Raw genomic sequence first — 22,896 nt, 5'->3', positions numbered from 1 at the left:
GATTCACAGACATGTGACTGTTATGATATGACTTATGACTTCATCTGTTTCATGTCCAAATTAACTTACAAGATCCTGAGAACAGAGGTGGTCCAGATCAAATGTTACTTTGAGCTAAATTGGGCTGAAGCACCATACAGACAGAAGAAAGGGGAGGTATTCTCTATGTCATGGTTCAAACCAGTCCAGATAATGCTGAGCAGCAGCCAAAACATCAGGAAATTGTGGGCCAATCAAGATTCTGAACCACGCCAACTAAGTTAATGACAGGAAATAGGCCAAATTAACTTCCGCTGCACTAGTCCCTCATCAGTCTTGTCTCCTCAGACATCTTTTGATGTCTGAGTCTCCAGTTGTTCCAGTTTGCAGCAAAGCAAAAATGATCTGGTAGGTCCAATTAAGAATTTCAACACCTGTGGTCATCAATGGCGTGCACTGCCTGAGAAGAAATGGTTAATGGTCACCTGCTGCCATCTAGTGAGGCCTTATTTTGATAGCAAGTCAACAGATGGTTTCCTGTTAAATAAATTCAGTCACTGTGCACAAGGTATAACCAATGTCATTTAATTTGAAATTCACAAAGTTTGCAAACCATAGAGGGGGATATAAAAGGCCAACAGGGATAAAGTTTTGTCATGTTGAAATAAATGGTGCCATGTTTTTAACTTTGCACTCTCACAATATTTTGTCTTTCAGCGTATTTACAGAGCCAATATTTTCCATTTCTGTTACTTTTGAGGCCTTTCCAAAAATATATTTTCAACAATATTACAGCTTCTGAACACATTTCACCCAACTAACATCCAGAACAACATTCAGATGTATTCATGCAAAAGAAACTGATGTATGAAAAAAAAAAGAAAAAAGCCTGGCGGGGGACGAGGTTCTGGTTCTGGTTCCACATTTTGTGAAATACGTTTATTCACTTCCTTGCTGAGAGTTAGATGAAAACATCGATACATTTCTCTTATCAATATGAGGCTACAGCTAACAACCGATTAGCCTACCTTAGCATAAAGACTGGACATGTGGAAACAGCTTACCCGACTCTGCTCAAAGGCTAAAGCTAAATAATCAACACGTTACATCTTTGTTTAATCTGTGGAAAATCTGAAATGTAAAATTGACTGGTTTTAAGAGCCAGGCTAGCTGTTTCCTCCTGCTTCCAGTATTTGGGCTAAGCTAAGCTAACAGTCTCCTCGTGCCATCTCATAACAGACATTTACGGGAGTATCAATCTTCTCATCTAATTATCAGCAACAAAGCAGCTGAATGCAAATGTCAAAATATTCCTTTAAATGTTCACACAGTCCTTGACAATTGGCTAATGTGACTACATTTACTTTACAGTGAAGAGGAAACTGAACTTTTCACCTCAATTTCAACAGCAACTGTACAGTCTCATTTCACATTCTTGGTTTAGTTGGTCCGTTGAAGTTTTAGTAGCCAAGCTGATGAATGCAGTGTCTCTGTATGTGTGAAATGTTGTCCAAGCTTCTGCCCCAGTCTGCCTTCAAGCCTGACTCAGTTCATGTTGGAGTGGCTTTTCAGGTGCCTCCTCAGGTGGTTCAGACAGGTGTAGGTCTTGGGACAGATCTGGCAGTGGTACGGTCTCACCCCTGAGTGGTTAAGCATGTGCTGCTTCAGCACACTTCCATCTGAGAAGGCTTTCCCGCACTGAGAGCACACGTAGGGCCGCTCTCCCGTATGCACGCGCATGTGAACTGTCACCTTGTGTGCCATTGTAAAACCTTTGCCACACACCGTGCACTTGAATGGCCTTTCTCCAGTGTGGGTGAGCCTGTGCGTGCGCATTGCACCCATCTGGGAGAAAGCCTTGCCACAATCTGGGCAAACGTGTGGCTTCTCGCCGGTGTGAACCCTGGTGTGACTCCTCAGTCCTCCTGCTGTGGAGAAACACTGTGAACAGTGAGTGCACTGATACGGTCGCTCTCCTGTGTGAGTGCGCATGTGCTGCTTCAGGTCGTAGCGGTTTCTGAAGCCGCGGCCACACACCAGGCAGCTCTCGGGTCGGTCATCGTTGTGGCGTAGCTCGTGGTTGGCCAGGCATTTTTCAGACAGGAAACATTTGCCACATTCCTGACACTGATAGGGCTTCTCGTGGTCGACTCTTTGATGGTACTTCAGCTCGCTGATGCCAGGGAAGGTCTCATCACAGTATCTGCACCTGAAGCGATGGTTGGGGCTGTAGGGGAGCTGGTGTTCGCTCAACTGATGGTTCCTTAGCAGGTGGGCCATCTTGAAGGTCTTTCCACAATGAGAGCACTCGTATTTTGTCAGCAGCTGGACACACTGATGTCTGACCCGCTCGTGTAGGGACCTGAAATGACACCCGCACTTGGTGCAAATGTGGGCAGCATTTTTACACTTTCTCTTCCTGTGGCCGGACAGGTGAGCTTCTGTGCGGAAAGCTTTCCCACACTGAGAGCACTTGTACGGCTTCACTGCAGTGTGGAACCTCTGGTGCTCAAGAAATTCAAAACGATACTTAAAGCTTCTTCCACACAGTGGACAGTTATGTGTGACCCGTCCTCGTGGGTAGACAGTTTTGACAGAGGTTTTCCTGGAGGACAAGGAAGCCGAGCCAGTCCGATGAGTGGAGCTGCTCTTCTTATGGTTACCTCCACTCATTAATTTGGCGCTGTCCATTCGACCGACCTCTTCATGCCGTTGTTGGTGTTTGGCCAGACACTTGGAGGAGATAAAGCTCTTTCCACATTGCTTACACTGATAAGGCTTATCATGATCTACCTGCTGATGGTACTTCAGGTCACCAATTCCTGAAAAGCCCACCCCACAATGGCTGCACTTGAACAGACGGCTTTGGACGTGGGTTAGCACATGTTCCTTCAAGCTGCTAGACTTCTGAAAACTCTTTCCGCAGTGGCTGCAATCGTAGTTACGGCCCCGTTTTGGGCAGTGGTGTCTGAATTTATCCAGAGAGGTTGGAAAACTGTTCCCACATTTAATGCACAGATAAGCTGCATTTTTGCATTTCCGTAGCCTGTGACCGGCCAGCAGAGTGGCGGTTCTGAAAGCCCGCCCACACTCAGAGCAGTTGTAAGGCTGCAACCCACTGTGGACCCTCTGGTGTTCGATGAGGACGGAGTGATGCTTGAAGCATTTGTCACACTCGGGACATTTATGCATCCCTGACTGCTGCCTCCTTCGAGGGGATGATGGGATATCAGCCCTTTTTGGCGATTCAGGAAAGTCAGCTGATGTGGAAGGGTTCGTGGACAGTTCTTCATCGAACATGACAATCTGAGGAACGTCGTTATTTTCATCATCACAAGCGCTGGGGTGGGAAGCAATGGCCACTTCCAGCGATGGAGGGAGACACAGTGAGGGTATGAGAAGATCGTCTGACTGAAATGGAGCTGCAGGGAAAATATGAGAAGCGTTAAGACAACAGTCTCCCTCTTCAGTAGCTAATACAGTATGTGCTGATTAGTTTATAGTAAATGTAAATCGTTTTCATACCAACACTATTCTTGGCCAGTTTCCCGTGGCACTGTTTGCTTTGGAGAAGAAATTTAAGGTCCTCTCCATTTGAGACACACTGCATGTACTCCTCTAGGACAGAGGGGGCAGCACTGATCCAGGATGCAGTCTACAGAGGCACACAAAAGGAGAGACACATTTTGAGTTTCAACTTGAAAGTGGTCCTATTTACTGACCTTTTTTTTTCTTATCTTTCAGAAATCCAGTTTGGACCTGTTTGAAATCTGGTATTGGCAGCAGTTCCTCCAGTCTGGTGAAGAATTCACAAACCAGAGTCTCCAGTGCTGTGTCGAAGTCCGGGCCATACTCAACTGGAAACACATTCTGCCCGATGGAAAAAAAAAATACCCAGAAACCTTCAGCACGTGGCATCATGCTTTATAATCAGACATGTAATTTCTCACATTTTGTGAGGTGAAACTGTGATAAAGAAAGGGATTTCGACTTGCGTTTTGCCAGATCATTTTATTTACTGCACCACATTGATGAAATGTAATATTAATTCTACCTTAAGGAAGTGTTCTCTGCCATCAGTGTCTTCAATGAGGCCTTGAACCAGCTTCATAAAGTTTGCCTCCGGTGCTTCAATTACAGGATCATTTGTCTGGGTAAGAAAGAAACACATCACAGTCAGATAATTTTAGGCAAATTAAATAAATGAATAAATAAGCTGCCTCTCCTGCCATTAGAGAGGTCGGAACCAATCATGTAGTGCCATTTTTGATTTAACAATTATCAAAACAGTTGCAGATTCACTTTCTGCTCATGTATTCATGGATTAGTTAACTAGTAAGTTTTACAACCGAACAGTAAAAACACTCACCTCCTCAATGCAAGAAGATCGGATTCGGTTGAGGTGGCTCTCAACAGCCTTGAGATCTTCGGGGTGTTCGGATCGCAACAATTCAAGAGTGGTCTGGAGGAAATTTAGTCAACTTCATTTAACAATTATGTTTAATTTCTTGTGTCCCTCATTTCAACAGTCCTCATTAAATACACGGTGGATCTGCACTTCACACTTACCCTCGCCCTCAGGCCCAGTGAGAGCAGTCTCCCCTCTCTTTTACTCATCAGTTCAGGAACAGCATCTGTTACCATGGACACAAACTCCTCCAGCTTCCCATAGTACTTAATGTTCCTCTGGCGTACCACTTCCCACATCACTGCTGACATCAGCCGAAGTGGTGGGACCAAGAGTGCCAGCGAGGACAGGGGGACGCTGAATTCTTCAAAGAGAAATAAGATTAGGTCAAACAAACCCTCTGCAATCCAACGTATGTTACATAAGTCCACTGACAATGTAAAACGCTAAAGATGGTAAAGAAGACGACTGAGGTGTTTCAAGGATTGGTTTTAATGTTAACCATATGTAAGTAGTCATTTATGCTAGGTCTTTAAGAAATATTTCTTATTTTTATTAGGATGGGGAACTCCAGTGGTAATGGCATCCCATTTCAAAGTCACTTTCTTCTAGTGTCCATCCCTGTGATGCAGGAGCAGTGCAGTGTGAAATACAGCTCTGTGGGGTGCACTTACCTAAAGCACCATGCTTGTGTACATATGTCTGGCTGCAAACACTCAGTGCATGTTTATAGCTGTTAACAGTTTGATATTCGCCAGATGCTCAAACGCATTCAGTGTTGTCACAGTGCACCGCATGCTGCGCGTTAAGGCGAAGGAGATAAGGTTTTAGTAAGCAGCAGCAATGTAACGTTACCGATAGACAGTTGACGTTCGCAAACAGCTACCTGTTAGCTAACATTAGTCACTTATTTTCAATGCAACTGGGTCTGGATAAGACCCCAAAACTGTGGTGCATCTGCTGAATTGAAAAAAATAACTGTTCGACCGTCGAATAATGTTGTTAAAACGATGAATCGTTACTGTTTTCTCCCAAGGTAAAACGTTAGCTATCAGCTAATGCTACAAGACTCCCCACAAGGCCGCTGATGTTGCCCGGTAAAACCGGCTTATTATTGGGAAAAACAATTCTTGTTCCAGGGATTAGTCGAGGCCTGTCGAGCCTGGGCTAATCCTCCGCTTTATCGTATCGACTAGTCACATAAGGAGCGAAAAATACACCGTTTTGCTGAGCTTCGCAAGCGAATACATACCCATGTCGTTCATTGTGGAATTCTGTGATAACTGTGATGGAAGGAAAAATAATTACAATGGAGAATCTTTCATACTTTCGGTTAGCGTGCTAGCTAACCACATACGGGGCCTCAGGCGCCAACTTCTTCCTGAAACACGTTGTTCATTCTGGGGAGCGTTGGCCCAGTCAGTGTAAGTTTGTAACAGCGACGTTCGTTTTGTTTCACGGGGCAGCCCGGATAAGGCAATTCCTGTTCAACCGAAAGTGAGGTGCACCGCCTCTCCGGACGATCGAATCAATAAATCTTACAAAAAACGTTCAAACTTGATCATCTGTTTTCTTATGTTCGTATTTAAATGTCTCAAGCATCTTGATAATTGTATGGTTAAAAGGCTTTTAGTCAATACTTTAAAAATACATGTAAAATTACGTGAATTTAAATTTTGTTTTGAATAAAATCAGGATTACAAGGAGTCTTTTTTGCTTTCACATGTCTAATTTGTTATCAGTATGTTTTCAGACCACAAACAGAGAATATTGATGTCCTGCTGCTCCACTGCAGGATGTTCCATGATGGATTCAAGTACAAATTCTACTATTGTGAGGGACAAAGAAATAGGGTACTTTCATTCCCTACATGGGATTTATTGTTTGTTGTTGTGTGTGTTCCCAGGGACCGTTTAAACACGTTTTATGACTTCAGAGAACAAGTGTAAGACATTTACATTGAAGGCTTAAAAGCTGCATTCAAACCATTTTAAAGGATACAATCACATCTCACAACGCAGGACAAGGATTCAGTCAGTAAAAACAAGAACTTTAGCAACATAGTCCTTCCAAGAGCCAACACCCCAATCAGTACAGGCTAGCTGCACAAATACAACATTCATTTGAAAAAATGCCACATGGTCATGAGTGGATTTAGACAGACTGGTTTTGCACTACATTGTGAGTTTTCAAGTGTCTCTTCAGGTGATTGAGGCACGTGTAAGTCTTTGCACACAGCTGACAAGCGTAGGGTCGGACCCCTGTGTGGTTCATGGTATGTTTTTTCAACTCGCTGCCACGTGAAAAACCCTTCCCACATTCAGAGCAGACATAAGGCCGCTCGCCGGTGTGAACGCGCATATGAAGCGTCACTTTGCTTGCCATGGTGAATCCTCTCCCACATACAGTGCACTTGTATGGCTTCTCCCCGGTGTGTGTGCGCCGGTGTATCTGCAGCTCACCGGCTGAAACAAAAGCCTTGCCGCAGTCAGAGCACAGGTAAGGTTTCTCTCCAGTGTGGGTCCGGATGTGTATGTTCAGGTTTCCTGACACAGAGAAACGTTTCCCGCAGTACGTGCACTGAAACGGCCTCTCGCCTGTGTGACTACGCATGTGAAGATTCAGGTCATGTTTGTTCTTGAACGCTTTGCCACAGCGCACACAAATCTGCGTTCTCTGTTGCCTGTGACGAAGCTCATGGGCTGTCAAACAGGCGACGGAGCTGAAAAACTTCCCACACTGCATGCACTGATTGGACAGCTCGGGAGGATGAATCTTCTGGTGGGATCTCAGCTCGCTCATGCTGGGGTACACTTCCCCACACTGTCTGCACTTGAAGATCCGATTCTGGGTGTGAGTCAGCTCATGCTTACCCAACAAGTGCATTTTCTTAAAGCTTTTTCCGCACTGAGAGCAGTCAAACTTCTGGACGCTATGAACACACTGGTGTCTAAATCTGTCCTGTATAGACTGAAAACTATTCCCACATTTGATGCAAATATAAGCTGCTTTTATGCACTGTGTCCGCCTGTGAGTTGACAGGTCAGAGGTCCTCCTGAAGGCCTTTCCGCACTGAGTGCACTTGTAAGGGTTTTCCCCAGTGTGCAGCCTCTGATGCTCCAGGAGTTCATAGCGGTAAATGAAGCACTTTCCACACTGAGTGCATTTGTGTGCAACTCTCTGCCGTGGAGGGCCAATCATAGAGCTGGACAATATGGGACTCTCAGTAGATACAGAGGGAGCTCGGCAGGTGGCGGACGCTCGGTCATCATACTCCTCTACAGTGTGAACATCAGGAACGCTGTCACTGCATTTCCCTCCTGCTGTTTGTTCTGCATTGCTGCTGTCCAGAAGGTTTGTTTCCTCATAAGAGGGCCGTTCTGCATTCTGTAGGCTCATACCTCCGGCCTCCTGGGGAGAAATCCCCTCAGATTCTCTTTGCTTATCAAATGCTTGTGTGTTAGTTTCCACATCTTTGGCATTCGTCTCCCGCAGTGAAGGTGGGAGAGACAGCGACGAGAGGAGCCGCTGCTCTGAGGGAGAGGCCACTGTTTGACAAGAGAAATTAAAAAAAAGTGAGAATTATTTGTTTATGTTTTATCCTTTGAAAGGGTGTTGATTTTCATATATCTGTGCTGGGGCCACAACGTAAAATCATTGTCATTATCAATGAATCTGTCCATTATTTTTCCAATTAACTGTTAAACCACTTCCTATCAATAAAATTTTTAAACTGTTAATTTTGTCTGCCAACTGTCCAATACCCAAAGATATCAAATTACAATTCTATAAAAGAAAACAGAAAAACAGACCAAAAAAATCACGTCTGACGAGCTGGAACAAGCGAATGTTTGGTCTTTTTGCCTGGTAAATCACTCTAGGATGAAATGACTCATTAATTAATAATAAATTGACTGTTTCAGCACTCATGCTTATAAAAACTTGGCTGGTCTCCCAGGCAAACAGACTTACCACTGGTATCCATCTTGGCTATTTTACCACAGTGGGCCTTGCTTCTGAGCAATAACTTGAGGTCATCTGCTTTGGAGACACACTGCATGCACTCTTCTAGCACAGATGGTGTATCACTGATCCACGCAGCCGTCTTATCAAACAAACAAACAAACAAATTATTTTGATGGACAGGAACCAGACATCCAAACTCTGGAAATGCTCTCTTTACCTGCTTAAAGTCTGGTATAAGCAGCAGCTCTTCCAGTCTGGTGAAGAACTCACAAAGCAGTGTCTCCAGAGCTGAGTCAAAGTCGGGCCCATACTCCACAGGAAACACATCCTGTAGAGAGGAAATTTTCAATTTAAAGCATTGATTGAAACCCTAATGTTGCTGCATCAAGTGAAAATCAGAAACTGTTCTTTTTCATGTCAAAGTTAACAACAGAGCAAAAGCAGTGACGTGCCTCGAGGAAGCGCTCTCTCCCTTGTGGGTCCTCCAGGAGTTTTTCAACTAGCCTGAAAAAGTTGGCTTCAGGAGCTTCATTTCCTGGAAGAACCTGTCAGGTGAAACACACACACCTAAAATAACCAGAATTCTTCATAAACACGCAAATGTTTATGTCCATGACTGAAAAAGTCGCACACCTTTTCTGGGCTGGATGGCAGAAGACTGTTCAAGTGTGTTTTAACACCTCTGAGATCCTCTGACTGCTCTGAGCTCAACATCTGCAACGTCATCTGGAAAAGCCATTAAGAAAGAGTCAAAGACAAGTAAGAGAACTCAAGAATCCTGCTGCAGCGCTGCAGGCACCACACTGAACAAATGCAAAGAAGAAAACTCCCACTTTCAGCTCTTCCCTGATCATATTACTCTCTACCTACACAGTGAAATGTGGGGGGGGGGTTACAGAGATAACATGACAATACAGCACACTGAAACACCATTACACTGACTTTTTAAAGACATTTTTCCATGATGTACTATCTAAAATGTGACACTATATGCTCTGTCACCTTTGTTTTAAGTTTTAATGTGCAGAAAGTTAAGGATTGCTTATAGTTATAGCAGGTCAAGAAAAAAGTATGTTATCATTTGAAAGTCAAACAAACGATGGCAGAAACTTCGAGAACAAAACAAAATTGTGTTGTAAGGAAGAAACACAGCAATTTGTGATATTATATCTATATTATTACAGTGCAATGTGTAGACTGGATGAGGGTAACAAACTGCACATTTTTTAAAACAAAAACAAAATCTGATATTTTCTCAGCCACACTGTAAATTAACATGCAACACAGGCGAAGCTTTAGAGACGTTTCTTATGGTATTTACATGCAATGACATCTAAATACTCCAATTAACATAAATAAAAATGCTGATTCCATAGACAAATATCACCAAAACGAAATAGCTTTAACGTGATACAAATATTACCTTTTAAACATCTGCCAAAAATGAAACATTGCTTTTCAGCACATCTCTATCTCTCACCTTTGCTCTTAAACCCAGAGTGAGCAGTCTCATCTGTCTGTCAGTCAGTATGTCAGGGATGGCTTCAGTTACCAAAGACACAAACTCCTCCACTTTCCCATAATGCCTGATGTTCCTCAGACGAACCACCTTCCACATGACAGCCGACATCACCCGCAGGGGTGGAACCAGGAGCCTCAGCGAGGACGGGGGTAGGGGACCGTCTGCAAGGGGGAGGAGGTAACTGTAGCATTGTTATTCATGCTAAGATCTGTCACACCAGAAACATAAAGCATACACACCACAGAGTACAGTTTCCACTAAGGTTGTTAAAGTATTGATACTTCTTCATTCAAAAAATTATGCAATCTTTGTTAACTATGTATTCTAAAGTATTCAAAGTACCAAAGGTATAAAAAACTGATTTTCAACCCAAGGATGCACTGATGAAACAGGGAAAAAAATCAACTGGTCCTCAACCATTACTATCACCATTAACAAATGTGTTGGCATGAGTTCAGTGACTTTTCTGTATCAGCACTGTGTGCAGGTTGTTAATTACAAAAAAAAAATCCTGTTTTGTGTGCCGAGGAGTTTTTTTATTCCTCTTTTTTTGGTATCAAAAGAGGAATCAAGAATCATTTTTTTTAATACTAATTTTGTATTGAAGTTTAAAATACTGGCATTATGACAATAATTTCCATGTTTTTTGCAGCAAGTTGCACTGAGAGAACAAACGATGAGCAGACAGGTCATGCAATCATCACCAAAGTTCAATGTTGTATCGCACACATCTACAGTCCATGCTGTATGAGCCAGCAGCAGTTTGTACTAATGGACACTGAGGACAGTGTCTGACAGGTGTCTGAGCCTGTCGATGGGTTTTGTTCAGGGTTTTAATGCTACTTTCTTGGCTCGATCTCACTTAAAAAGAGACTTTAACCTCAGTGTGACTATTACTTGGTTCATAAATTGCATGTTATCAATATATTTTTGTTTTATCGTTAGCCCACTTATGTGTTATGGGTAGGCAGGTGCTAGAAATACACAACAAAAAGTTTCTCTCGAACTAGAAAACTTAATTCTTTTGTTCGTTATATATCTAAGATTACACAACGTTACATATAGTAGAAACTGCAATGGCTTCTCCCCTCACGCTCACGATCTAACTAAAATACCTCAGGAAGGATTCTGACTGAACAGTCTGATAAGTCAAAGCTGAGAAGTTGCTGTTAGCAGCAAAGCTAACAACATCAAAACAAACAGGCACGACCCCAGCTAAATACAAAACGTTACCCATTTTATTCCCCCGAAGAGCTATGACAGAGGAACTGACACAGAAGAACGTTTCCTAATTCAAATGTTCTTCCTCCAGCGGTGTCTCACTGTGGAACCAGCCTGCAGTCCAACACTTCGCTGTTTGCTTCCCACTCCAAAACGCAGCTGAACGCCACTTCCGGGCTCCGCTTCTTCGTGTATTTTGGTGAACATTCTGTTGCTTTACCGCCACCCACCGTCGGCTACAAGCAGCTCACTCGCAGCAACCAAATACAGCTGTAATATGTCAGGATATACAATTTCATCCATCATTTCATAGTTTCCATCATTCATTTCAACAAATATGACTAAATGAATTACGTTTTAGCATGAAAAGACATATATATATATCCTCTAGCATCATGGGAAGGCACAATATAGATTTGTAATGTTGCAGTAATGTGCACATACACAATGTTAAACAAGATAGATGAGATAAGGTAAAACTCTATCGATCCCATGCTGGGGAATTAAGTTGACAGCCAGCAAAGTATTAAAAAATTGTAGCAAAGAAGGATCAAAGATAAGAAGATACAGGATAAAAAAAAATGTAAATAAATGTATGTACATGTACATTATGTAAAGATTATAAAAAGACTGCTGCCATTATGAATAATCTACCAGTGCCATAAGATGAATTGCACTTGAAAAATACTGTTGAATAAAAAAGAACATTGAATTGCACCAGTCAAATATGGATAATAAATACAGTCCTTGTACTATTGCACAGATGAAAAAATTGCACAAGATATAGATAATAACAGTGGTGCAAAAAACAGTAGGTTTATGACGTTGAAATGGGAAACAGCATCAACACAGTGCCACATTAAATGATGCTGGAGTTGAATAGTCTGACAGCTGTTGGGATGATGGACCTGCGGTAGCATTTTGTCTTACACAATGGATGCAGCAGTCTGTTGCTGAAGGAGCTGCTTAAGCCCCCCACCTCTTTCCAAGCCTCTTTGAGAATCACTGAGCTATACTTGTGCGCATGTAAACACAGCAAATCATGTACCTCAGCCTACATTTGATCTGTTATCTCTAAGACAACTGATGTAAAATCTGTGATTAAACCAAAATGACACAGAGAACAAAGCAGGGAAAATCATATATACAAAGAAAATCAACTTAAGTAACTAAAACTTGTTTTGGCCTCTGTTGTCCGTTACAGCCCTCCCTCCATTTGGGCACCAGCCAGAGTATCACCTGGAACTTTTATAGGTGCCAACAAACTATCTAGTCATTCCTCAGACTGACCTGTAAATGCACGAATCCACTGTTGGTGGCAGTGAAGGTTTTCTAACAGAGAGGGCTCAGTAAGTATTCATCAGAAATAGAGGAACCATGGGAAAAGTAATTAGTTCGTGCCTCATCAGACCATCTGGGCAGTGTTGGCCAATGACACCAAGTAAATCCCTGCAGTGCATGGTGACTGACAGAAGGAGCCTCTTGTACCTAAAAAGGCTATTTCCTCTACTCTTCTGTTTTTTTGGATTCTCAGCCCGTTTAGTGAGGCCAGCCTTAGTTTTTACTTTTTCACTACCAAAAACCCACCAGCAGCACAGGGATAATATTTCACAACCACAGCTAAGGCCTCGGCTAAATGTAACTTTGAATCTACTTTTTAGTAAACTTTTAAACTCTATACATAAGTGTCCTAATAACTGGGTCACCAGTTTGAATTTATTTTCACTTTGATTAGGAGACAGGGCTGCAGCTACCACTGTGGATAACAAGGGCATGTCCTTAGTATTTTTATCCAGAAATTTGGGTGTTTGAGTCTTCTGAAATGCTGTTTACCTTTTTAAAAACACTTAAAGTTCTTTAGACTAGTCATTTTTTTGGCCAAGAAAGGCTGAATTAAAAGTAAAACACCTAATGAAAATTTCGGTGTCAGGTCAAAATTATTTTTACTGGGTTGGGGCAGCACCTAGTGGGTTGGCCTTGTGACCTCAGTATTTCTGAATTCCTGGCTACAGTGTAATGGGAGAGTAAAAGGAAACGTAGCAAAGAATGTTGCAACTTCAGAACAGTGTATACCATTACAGCAAATCTATGGAAGCCCGCAGCTGCCAGAAAAGGACAAAGAAGACAAAGTAGTTATGCATGCTAAAAATAAAAACACTACTCAAGCTAAGTCACTTTTATGACTGACTCAACGTTTTGAGATGATAAATCAAAAAAGTGGAAAACATAAGAAAAAATTTGACTTACTGAAGCCTTGACCACATCTATATAGATATTTTAAAAATAGATATTTTCCCCTCATTAAAAAAAAATCCACTTGACCTTCATTTTGTAAAGTTTAAAATTCTATAAATCTAATCTAATCTAATTTAATCTAAAGTATTCCCTTGATATCATCTGACTCTGCAGTTCTTCTCAACTCAGCAGAGCTTTATAGCATGTTTCAGCTCATTGTTTTCACTTTATTGCCACAGCATTATTGTATTGGTTAACTCTAAGAAGTCTCTGTGTTGGTTTCAGCAAAAAAGCCCACTGCACGCTACTGTATGCACAAAACTGCAGTCAAAGTTCACAACGAACTAGTGAACAAACAACAGAGCTTAAAGAAAAGTGAATATTGGACATTTTCTAAGTGGCCGAAAACTTGAAATGAAAACTAATATATATATATTACAAGTTTGCCTTTTTAACTTAAAAGATGATAAATAAAAAAAATCGATTGCTGCGGGTTTAAGTCGAAATTCTGACTTTTTTTCAAAACCTAACTTTTCATGTCTTTTAATTTCTTTCTTGGTAGAAATGGGCTTCCATGTAAAAAACACAAACATAAATACCATAAAAAGTTACAGATTCCTAAAAAAAAAACCTGTCCTGCTTCCCCTTAATACATTGCTGACTCTGAGCAGTTTATATATATTTCACATTTCAGTTCACTCCAGTAAAGCACAGATTTAAAGGCACATAGACTGTCATGTTGAAAAATTAATTACATTCCCTCTGACCCCTTTGACTGATGATGATGATGAGAGTCGATGTGACTCACGACCTTCGTTTAACTAAATGTCATTTGAATAAATGGCACACGTAGAACATGCAATTCATCAAATGTCTTTTGTATCAGAGTTTAGCACGTCCACATTATATGTAGACATTTTGTAATGCATTACATTGACATTGCTGTGTTTTACTATGGTCTGGTGCATTTTGTAATTAGACATAGTGCCTTTTTAATCTTTTTAAAAATGTTTGCTCTCTCTGATGAAGCTTTAATCTCTGCCACATGTCCAAATGCTTAAAAAATCAGATCAATTACCAAGTCACATCCAGTCAAGTCACATTTTTCTGGCACTTCATGCACAAACCCAAATTAAATTCAAAGTAAGCATCTGTCTATTACGAGGTTGACTGGGAAAAGCATAGGGTGTGTGTGTGTGTGTGTGTGTGTGTGGTAGTGGTGTTCATGCATGTATGTCCACATGTGTACTGTATGTATGTGTGCGTGTGTGTGTGTGTGTGTGTGTGTGTGTGTGAGAAAGAGAGAGAGAGTGTGCGTGCATTTGTGTGTCTGTGAGTGTGTAATTAAAACAAGTGATTTTTTTTTTTTTTTTTTACACACAGATTATCCCTCTATCCCAGCTGGTCAGAGTTGGATTTGACCACCCCGACAACCAGAGAGAGGAAATCTCTTTGGGGCTAAATCCAAATTGGCACCCTTGATGATTTTTTTTTTTTTTTTCCAAACTGAAAATGTGGCAGTGCTCAACTATTAACTTGACAGCAGCACTGGAATCTAAACAAAACATTTCTGTAATGAAATTCACTGATGTCTTGAAGAAGGAAGAGCTTCGTCCTAGAAATGGAAAATACACATAAATGCCAAAAGTGAAAGACTCCAGTTTCTTGAGTTTTATTGTTTTTTTAATGGCTGTGCAGTATTTATTATTGGATTTTTCCATGACTACAGTAGATTTGTTTTTTTAGGTGCTCAATAACAGCGCAGCATTGCGGTGTAGTATTTTTTGTGAGTGATCCTCCACTAACATTCCTCAATGAATAGATGAAGTCATTAATCGGCACAGACCATTTCGGCTACATTTCTGTGGTTTTATGTGATTGTACTGCATTTGTGGAAGCACTATAAACAAATTTGAGCTTTAAAGGGCAATACACTGACAGGGAGAGACAGCCGTGGAGATGCAGAGGTTTGCACATCTGTCCTGTTTTTTTTTTATACACATGGACTCAGGGACAGAGATTTAACAGCGCCCTGCCTTGTAATGAGGTCAAATCTAAAATGGAAGAAAGTGAAGAGACACTGCTCAGTTTTGAATCTGACTTTTGTTTTCCAGTACAGCAAAATCTATTCAAAACGATATCTATGAATGAGAATAAGTGAATGGCATATGTTAACAAAAACAATGATGTGTCATCCAACTGTTTGAACTGTACTGAGAGTTGGAAAACCCACAAATATGGAAAAGAGTTTCATCACCATTTAATAAAATAATCCATGACATGATCAACCTCAGTGCAATACAGACAATCAGGTTCTCAAGGAAAATCTTTTTATATAAAAATGAACACAGTATATTTCTATTATTCGATCATATCTTGTTATGGCCATCATGAGAGTCACTGAAATGGTCTTTCAATATAAATACATTACAAAAAATAGGTAAAAATTAGCTTTACATATATAACACAGCCTCACAGTTCTTTACACAGTTGATTACAAAATGAGCTTTCAGTGTATTCATGCTCTTCAAATCCACATCCATCAGGTCAAATTAAACGGTTTTAAGAGGTTCAGAGAAGTGTGCGAACAGCAATTAAATCAGGCACATAATTCAGGGATTATTAGAACACACAGCTCGTCTTTGTAATCGATACACTGATGCAAGTTAAACTTGTAACGTGTATGTTTGACAAAATAATTAGAAATAATACATTTTCACATAAGAAACATGACAGTGTATTTCTTCATATTAGTGTCATCAGTAGTACTGAATTATAAGAAATTGTACTTTTCTTCACATGCTTGTTTCACAACTTGAATACATTTGATGCTGTTTTAACCAGGGGCCATATCACTATCATCATATACAATGTAAAGCAACTTCATTCAATCAAAGTGCGTATCAAAGAAATCCTTTTATTGAACAAACATGTCATAAAAAAATCCAAATATTAGAAATCATTATTATTAATTCACAATTCTGGCTTACATTTTCCCCCTCAAATTTTAAAGTATTAAAATTTAATTAGGAAAATTTGATGAGCAAATGTTAGCTTTGGTGAGAGTCATTTTAGTAACACTTGACTAAAAGCTTCATAAAAGCTACAGTCATGAATGTGGAGCCTGCCAGCTACAGCGTAGTCTACTTTTGGCTTGCATGCATGGCTGCAGTGTATAGAGTGGATTTTCTATCAGTATTTCAACAACTGGAAATGCATCCAAAATAATCTATATTATTTTATCATATATTATAATTATTCTTATAATTTTGGAAAACCTGCAGAACACTTTCTCTCACACATGTATTTTCTCATAAATCATTTTTTTTGTCACAAACACAGGTTTATAATAACTGCTCAAATCTGTTTTTATGAACTTTCAAAACCTGTTTTGCGGAAGAAATGTTGATGATGTTCAGCTGAATTTGTTTTTTGTTAGCTGCTTTACTTTGTTAGCTACTGTTGCCAAAGATCATTTTTTAAAAGCAACCAGTATAAAATTCTTTATTTTACTTTGCTTTGCAGGCTATCGTGTATGAATGTGTGCAAATGCTGTCTTGGTAAATTAGGCAAAAAGGACTTTATTTGTCAACTGAGGACTTTTGCAGCAAAAAATCGATTACACTAATGTCTGCTATGGTAAAATAATGCCAGTGAATGTAGCTTGTTGGCTTGCCTGCTGGCTAGCTATTGAGCTAACAAGTGACTGAACCACTCGTACCATTTGACCAGTGAAACACTTTGTTTGTTGAACAGTTCTATAACATCTCAAAAAACATTTCTAACAAATACTGTGCTGCAAGTTTTACTAAATGAAAATGAGAAATAAGAATTCAATATTCATTCGTCTTTTGTGAAGTTGTGGTTCAGTGTTTACTGATATGTTAAAAGAAACTGCAGATAACATACAACATAGCCAATGTGTTATAAACTTTCTGCCAAATGATAATTTTTAATATGATGTGTGGACAAGTTTAACTTTAAAGTCCTCCTCTCATGGAGGTCGTGACGATGCAACAAAATTGACTTTTGGGTTGTTAGATTTAAAGAGAGGCTGTGAGTTGCTTAAAAATATTGCATATTTCCTCGGCATCTGCTAATATATGTATAAAAAAGTTCATCTCTTTGACCGCAAGTTATTTTGAGCGATATATTCTCTGCTGTAAACAAAACAGACAAAAACCACACAAACACTCTCCACACGATTGAGTCTCAAAGAAAAGTTTCCTCATAGTTTTCACCAGGCTCCCCGAGTTCAGAGTCTCTGGACATTGATCTGACGACCTCAGTGAAGTCACTGGCTGCCCGGGTCACACTTTCATAAGATGGTGGTGAGGACATTAGAGTGTCGTCTCTTGTCTCCACGTCCTCCAACCCCACAGGTCCATAGTGCTGAATCATGGTGGCTATCAGGCCCTCCCGTTCTGGAGCATTTTCCACATCCACCACAGTCTCGTAGTTTATCTGTCTGTAGAGGTAGGATGCCTGCTTCATCTGCCGGCGCACCAGATGCCTCCTGTAACACCTCTGGATGATGATCGCGGATACCTCCTCCAGTTTGCGGCGCAGTGTGGAGGTGATGGGCTCGTGGGAAATCTTGGATGGGTTGGTCATCATGAACTTCTCTTCCATTTGCTGCTTGAGGGCGTCCATCTCGCCCGACTCTCCCAGGACACGCTTTGTGAAGGCAAACAGGATGTCCAGGCAGTGAATCCTATCCCCGCTGACCATGGGAAGGTCCATGGAGATCAGCTTGATCCTGTTGGGCTTGGCGATGCGCAGCGGCTCCGACAAAGTGTCAGCAAAGATTGACAACATGGAAAACTCAATGAACTGTGTGGCCTCAGAATCAAACTTCTCCCAAACCTCATAAAACATTTCAAAGTCATCCTCGCTCAGTGGCTCTGTACTCTCCTCCGTGGCAACGCTGAAGTTCTCCAGAATGATAGCAATATACATATTCACTACAATGAGGAAAGAAATGATTATGTAACTGACAAAGAAAGCTATGCCCACTGACGGGCTGCCACAGTTTCCCCGGGTGTTGGTGCCAGTATTGACAAAGTTAACGTCGCACTCTTCTGGGGAGCTGGACATTATAGGACTCAAGAGGTTGTCCCAACCTGCTGAGGTGCTGATCTGAAAAAGGCAGATCATACTATTCCCGAAGGTCTCAAAGTTAAACATGTCATCAACCCCATCTTGTTTTTTCACGTAGGCGAAGTTCGCCATTCCGAAGATAGCATAGATGAACATGACGAGGAAAAGCAGGAGGCCAATGTTGAATAGTGCTGGCATGGACATCATTAAGGCAAACAGTAGAGTCCTTATTCCTTTGGCTGCACGTATAAGTCGAAGTACACGTCCTATCCTTGCCAGTCTGATGACTCGAAACAGTGTTGGAGATACAAAGTACTTCTCAATGATGTCTGCAAGAACGATCCCTGAAAGACAAGACGAGAGTAGGTTTGTCTCTGTGCACAATGATGCACCTCAATACACTTAAAGCAACACCAATCAAAAGGTTTATATTAACAATGAATAGAGTAACTATGTATAATGTGAAAGTGGTCACTCGCTTTGACAAACCCACGAAAAAGGAGTTAGTGGAGACCAAAACAAAGCTAAAAAGAGAGTGAATATTGGACTTACATTGATCAGGTGGACATAAACACAACAATTAATAAATGGTAATGTGGCTCCATATCTAATGAATGTGTAAACAGTCAACTGTATTGCTATGATGTTCACCGTAACAACTTTATAAGGTTATAACATATTGATGTTGTGTTGTCATACATATTGTAATTTGCTGAACAGCACCCTGAAGTGTATCTTTTATGACATAAAGTCACAGTTGAAAATTAAGAATTAACTACAAAGACATTGTTGAGGCTGTACAAGCTCTGTATCTGTTATTTGAATGACATGTTATTCTGCACTTTGATATCAGCTTCACATTTTTCATTGAAGAATGAACAGTGGTCCATGAAAATAATAAAAGTAAATATCCCATTTCTCACAATGCTTAAAAGACATTCTGTGGATGAACAAAAGCTAAACCAATAGTATTGAAAAAACAAACAACATAACATAAAATATACAATATATACATATATATAATATATATAACTCCCTCGGCAGAGTCTCTACTTACCCACAATAGAGAGAATTATCACCACAAAATCAAATATGTTCCATGCCACTGTGAAGAAATAACAACGGAGGGCAATGATCTTGATCAGGCATTCGGTGGTGAAGATCACGATGAAGACCAGGTTGATCTTGTTGAGGATGGACTCCATGCGCTCTGACTGCTCGTCGGTTTCCACCATCATGGTCACCATGTTGACGATGATGAGCATCATGATCATGATGTCAAAGGCTTGCTTGGACACGAGATCAAAGAAGAAGGCTTGGAGAATGTTCTAGGATTGGGAAAAACCAATGGCAAAGCAGTCAGTGAATGCAACATTCATAGTGCAATATTTTAAAGAATGTTATGTAGGATTATGGGTTATTCACACAACATATGTATTTAAGAAACGGTACACATTAGTATACAAATATACACTAATGCATGTAAAAAAAAAAAATATGTCATTGTTTTACCGCAGGCCTTGGTATTGGCTTTTGAGGTTTTTTAGATCCTAACTTCTTCATAGCGTTATAGTACTTCTTCTGTTCTTCAGTCATGAAGATATCCTGTCCACCTAAGTATAGACAAAAACACCTAACATTATTTTTACAGAAAAATGTTCAAAGAATTGTTCAGTGATCAACAGAAGGTGGCAAATACAAGCGGTTTCCTTCAAATCTAGGTCAGTTCTTCATATCTGTTTTTTCCCTGGAGAATGAAATATATAGTTTGTGGCCACTAACCTGCATCCATCCGGTACAGTTACAGAATTATTTACAAATACCTATTAATGCAGTGCCTGACATCAGTATTGTCAATACTCATCTTTCTTTTCTGCTGATTGAAATTGTCGATAATGACACCGATGAAGAGATTGAGAGTGAAGAAGGAGCCAAATATGATGAAGACGACAAAGTATAGGTACATGTAGAGGTTGATTTCTCTGATGGGTTGTTCCTCCACCTGAAACCACACAGTTTTATAAGTCAACTGGATACTCTAGCATGTGTATGCTGTAGATCCTGGAAGTAGACAGACATACTTACTCCTCTTGAGTCAACAGCTGCGTGCATTATCTCCATCCAGCCCTTAAATGTAGCCTAACACAGGACAGTATTAAACAACATTATTATCAGGACACCGCATTGCAATGAGAATCACTGACTTTATGGACAGACATTACAAAGCTAATATTCTGATCACATTCATTCCACATTTTTAAAATGAAAGTTTGTTTGACAGATTTGACAAACTCAGAACAGTCCAGCAGAAAATAACTCACCACTTGCAGAAGGGAAAGGTAGCCAAGTCCCACATTGTCGAAGTTGACCTTCACTTTTGTCCAGTAGAACTGGGTGTCATTCATGGCGAGGCACTCTGACTTGTTGTTGACAACGGAGACACTGTGGATGTAGCCCGTTCTGTTCACACATTTTCCAAACTTGCCGGCAAACAGGTTGACCCCCATGATGCTGAAGATGAGCCAGAAGATAAGACAGACGAGCAGCACATTCATAATGGAGGGGATGGCTCCGATAAGAGCGTTCACGACCACCTGATGAGCAACAGATTACATACAGATTAGTCTCACAGCACTGAGGTTAGCCTGGTTTCAGATCTCTGACTCGCTGCCCACATCTTTGATTTTTTCAGCAATTCACAGCAATTCAGTCTGATTGTAAAGCCAGTTCTCATTTAGCTCCTGCAGTATGTTTCCTAATTACAACGAAACAAGACCAAGTCTAACAAGACCAAGTCTACAGCCGTGCTAACAGCTCTGTGATGTTTGAGCTCAGTGCTAATGTCAGCATGCAAACATGTTCACAATGACAACAACACAAGCATGCCGATGTTTATGCAGGTGTATTGATTAGAATGTTCACCAATGTTATTACCTTTGCGTGTATTTGGCCATAACACAAGGCACTGGACACATTAAATCCTCTGGGGCCAATGAATATCAGGTTTAGTGTTCATGGCAATCCATCAAATAGTTGTTGAGATATTTCAATATAGACCAAAGTGGTGGACCGACCAATCTTGCAACCCCTAGAGACACACTGCTAGCATGGCTGAAAACTATTATCATCAAACAGTGGAAGTCCTATGTCCTTGTTCCGAATTTTATGTTACTTATGTTACTAGTCAACAGAAACTCAGCCGTAAAAGAGATTCATGACACAGAAAACTTATTTCTCACCCTCATGCCCTCGAATCTGGACAGAGCTCTGAGAGGTCTCAAAGCTCGCAGGGTCCTCAGGGACTTGATTGCAGCAAAGTCGGAATATCCCAGTGAATTTGCTACCAGGCTTATCAAGGACACCTATACACAATACAGAAAGACACGTATCGTGTGAGAATCATAAACTCAAATGCGTACATCAATCCTCATTCAAGTTTAAATCTTTGGAGGGGGAGTAGCAATATTTTTTTATGATAGACGGAAAACAACATCATGAAAAGCACTGAATTAAGCAATATCACATACACACTATCCATACAGTGAAAGGACGGCATGTATTTTCTGAGCAATTACAAAACTTTTAAAGAAAAATATGATAAACAAAAAATAATTAAAGACAGATAAGAGACATTTTAAGAGCCATATTTTAGAGTTTTTGGGACATTCCACAGTTAGGAACACAATTACTTAATTTTGGAGGTTTAGATTTAGTTTGGTCGTTTTATCATCTTTTAGCAAATTTAGACTTCCACTCTATTCCACATCCAAACAAAACAAAATGGTATTCCGCTGTTGAATGACCCTTGGATGACAGCTATGAATGAAAATGGCATGACAAAAAAATGAAAGAAAATTCATGTCATGATTGATGATGACAAAACACAGACAAGTATGCACATATAGACAAACAGTGTCCATGCATGCATACTCCGCTATATATGCATATAAGATATGTATATATATCAAATAGAGTGAGTTTTATAAAGAATTTATATCTGTCTTTGCCAAATTTGTTTCCCAATTTGTATCCAATTGATCCAATAAGTTAATTAACAACAATTTAGGACCAATAAGGTCCCAATGGTCTGTATTTCTTTATAAAAGTCTATTTCCACATGTGTTTGTCCAATATATCTAAAGAAGATACTCAAAATTAAATCTTGGGACAAGAGAGGTCTTTGGCTCCAAGGAAGTATAGATGGAAAAATACAAAAGCACAGTAAAAGAAAGTAAGGTGGTACTTTTCATAGAGAGAAACGAAAGGTACTGTAGGTAGTTGCAATGATCAGCAGGATTTGTCTTTTCCTCTAAACAGACGTAACAAATAACACTTATACATGAATTAGACACATGAACTCAGGAGGTGCATTTCTAATTTGACAATAAGACTAATAATGTCTGTCAAACAACATTTTTATAGGTTTAATATGCTGTTTAAAGAATACCAGATCTTCTGTAGATAA

The 22,896-nt window shown here is 40.3% G+C and overlaps 2 protein-coding genes across 3 annotated transcripts in view; both read right to left on the bottom strand.

The window, feature by feature from the left end:
• Nucleotides 1–1,380: 1,380 nt before the first annotated feature.
• LOC143329226 (uncharacterized) lies at nt 1,381–11,267 on the bottom strand. Its single transcript, XM_076745033.1, has 14 exons — nt 11,109–11,267; nt 9,834–10,036; nt 8,987–9,079; nt 8,806–8,898; nt 8,571–8,681; nt 8,360–8,492; nt 6,548–7,935; nt 5,640–5,670; nt 4,549–4,751; nt 4,349–4,441; nt 4,034–4,129; nt 3,739–3,849; nt 3,505–3,634; nt 1,381–3,401 (listed from the first exon to the last, which is right to left on the bottom strand). The coding sequence occupies exons 1-14, from the start codon at nt 11,110–11,112 to the stop codon at nt 1,525–1,527; spliced, it is 4,566 nt and encodes a 1,521-aa protein (XP_076601148.1). The 5' UTR covers nt 11,113–11,267; the 3' UTR covers nt 1,381–1,524.
• A 4,233-nt stretch (nt 11,268–15,500) lies between these two features.
• Nucleotides 15,501–22,896, bottom strand: part of LOC143329092 (sodium channel protein type 5 subunit alpha-like) — a 29,869-nt gene continuing 22,473 nt past the window's right edge. For both annotated transcript variants that reach the window (XM_076744800.1, XM_076744801.1), the window contains 7 exons: nt 21,671–21,793; nt 20,753–21,025; nt 20,517–20,570; nt 20,292–20,433; nt 19,944–20,044; nt 19,489–19,759; nt 15,501–18,775 (listed from right to left, as the gene is read on the bottom strand). In XM_076744800.1, the coding sequence (XP_076600915.1) occupies nt 17,544–18,775; nt 19,489–19,759; nt 19,944–20,044; nt 20,292–20,433; nt 20,517–20,570; nt 20,753–21,025; nt 21,671–21,793 (2,196 nt within the window). In that variant the 3' untranslated portion in view covers nt 15,501–17,543. The remainder of the gene's footprint in view (nt 18,776–19,488; nt 19,760–19,943; nt 20,045–20,291; nt 20,434–20,516; nt 20,571–20,752; nt 21,026–21,670; nt 21,794–22,896) is intronic.

The sequence above is a fragment of the Chaetodon auriga genome, chromosome 12 (assembly GCF_051107435.1).
Source record: "Chaetodon auriga isolate fChaAug3 chromosome 12, fChaAug3.hap1, whole genome shotgun sequence".
In the NCBI taxonomy this organism is placed as follows: domain Eukaryota; kingdom Metazoa; phylum Chordata; class Actinopteri; order Chaetodontiformes; family Chaetodontidae; genus Chaetodon; species Chaetodon auriga.
This window is presented reverse-complemented; position numbering and strand designations above follow the sequence as displayed.

What these genes read in the sequence shown, in the direction of transcription:
- LOC143329226 (XM_076745033.1), bottom strand. An exon ending in CTCTGGGTTTAAGAGCAAAG is followed by an intron (nt 9,080 to 9,833) that starts GTGAGAGATAGA and finishes TGGCTTTTCCAG; the next exon opens with ATGACGTTGCAGATGTTGAG. An exon ending in CAATACCAGATTTCAAACAG is followed by an intron (nt 3,635 to 3,738) that starts GTCCAAACTGGA and finishes GTGCCTCTGTAG; the next exon opens with ACTGCATCCTGGATCAGTGC.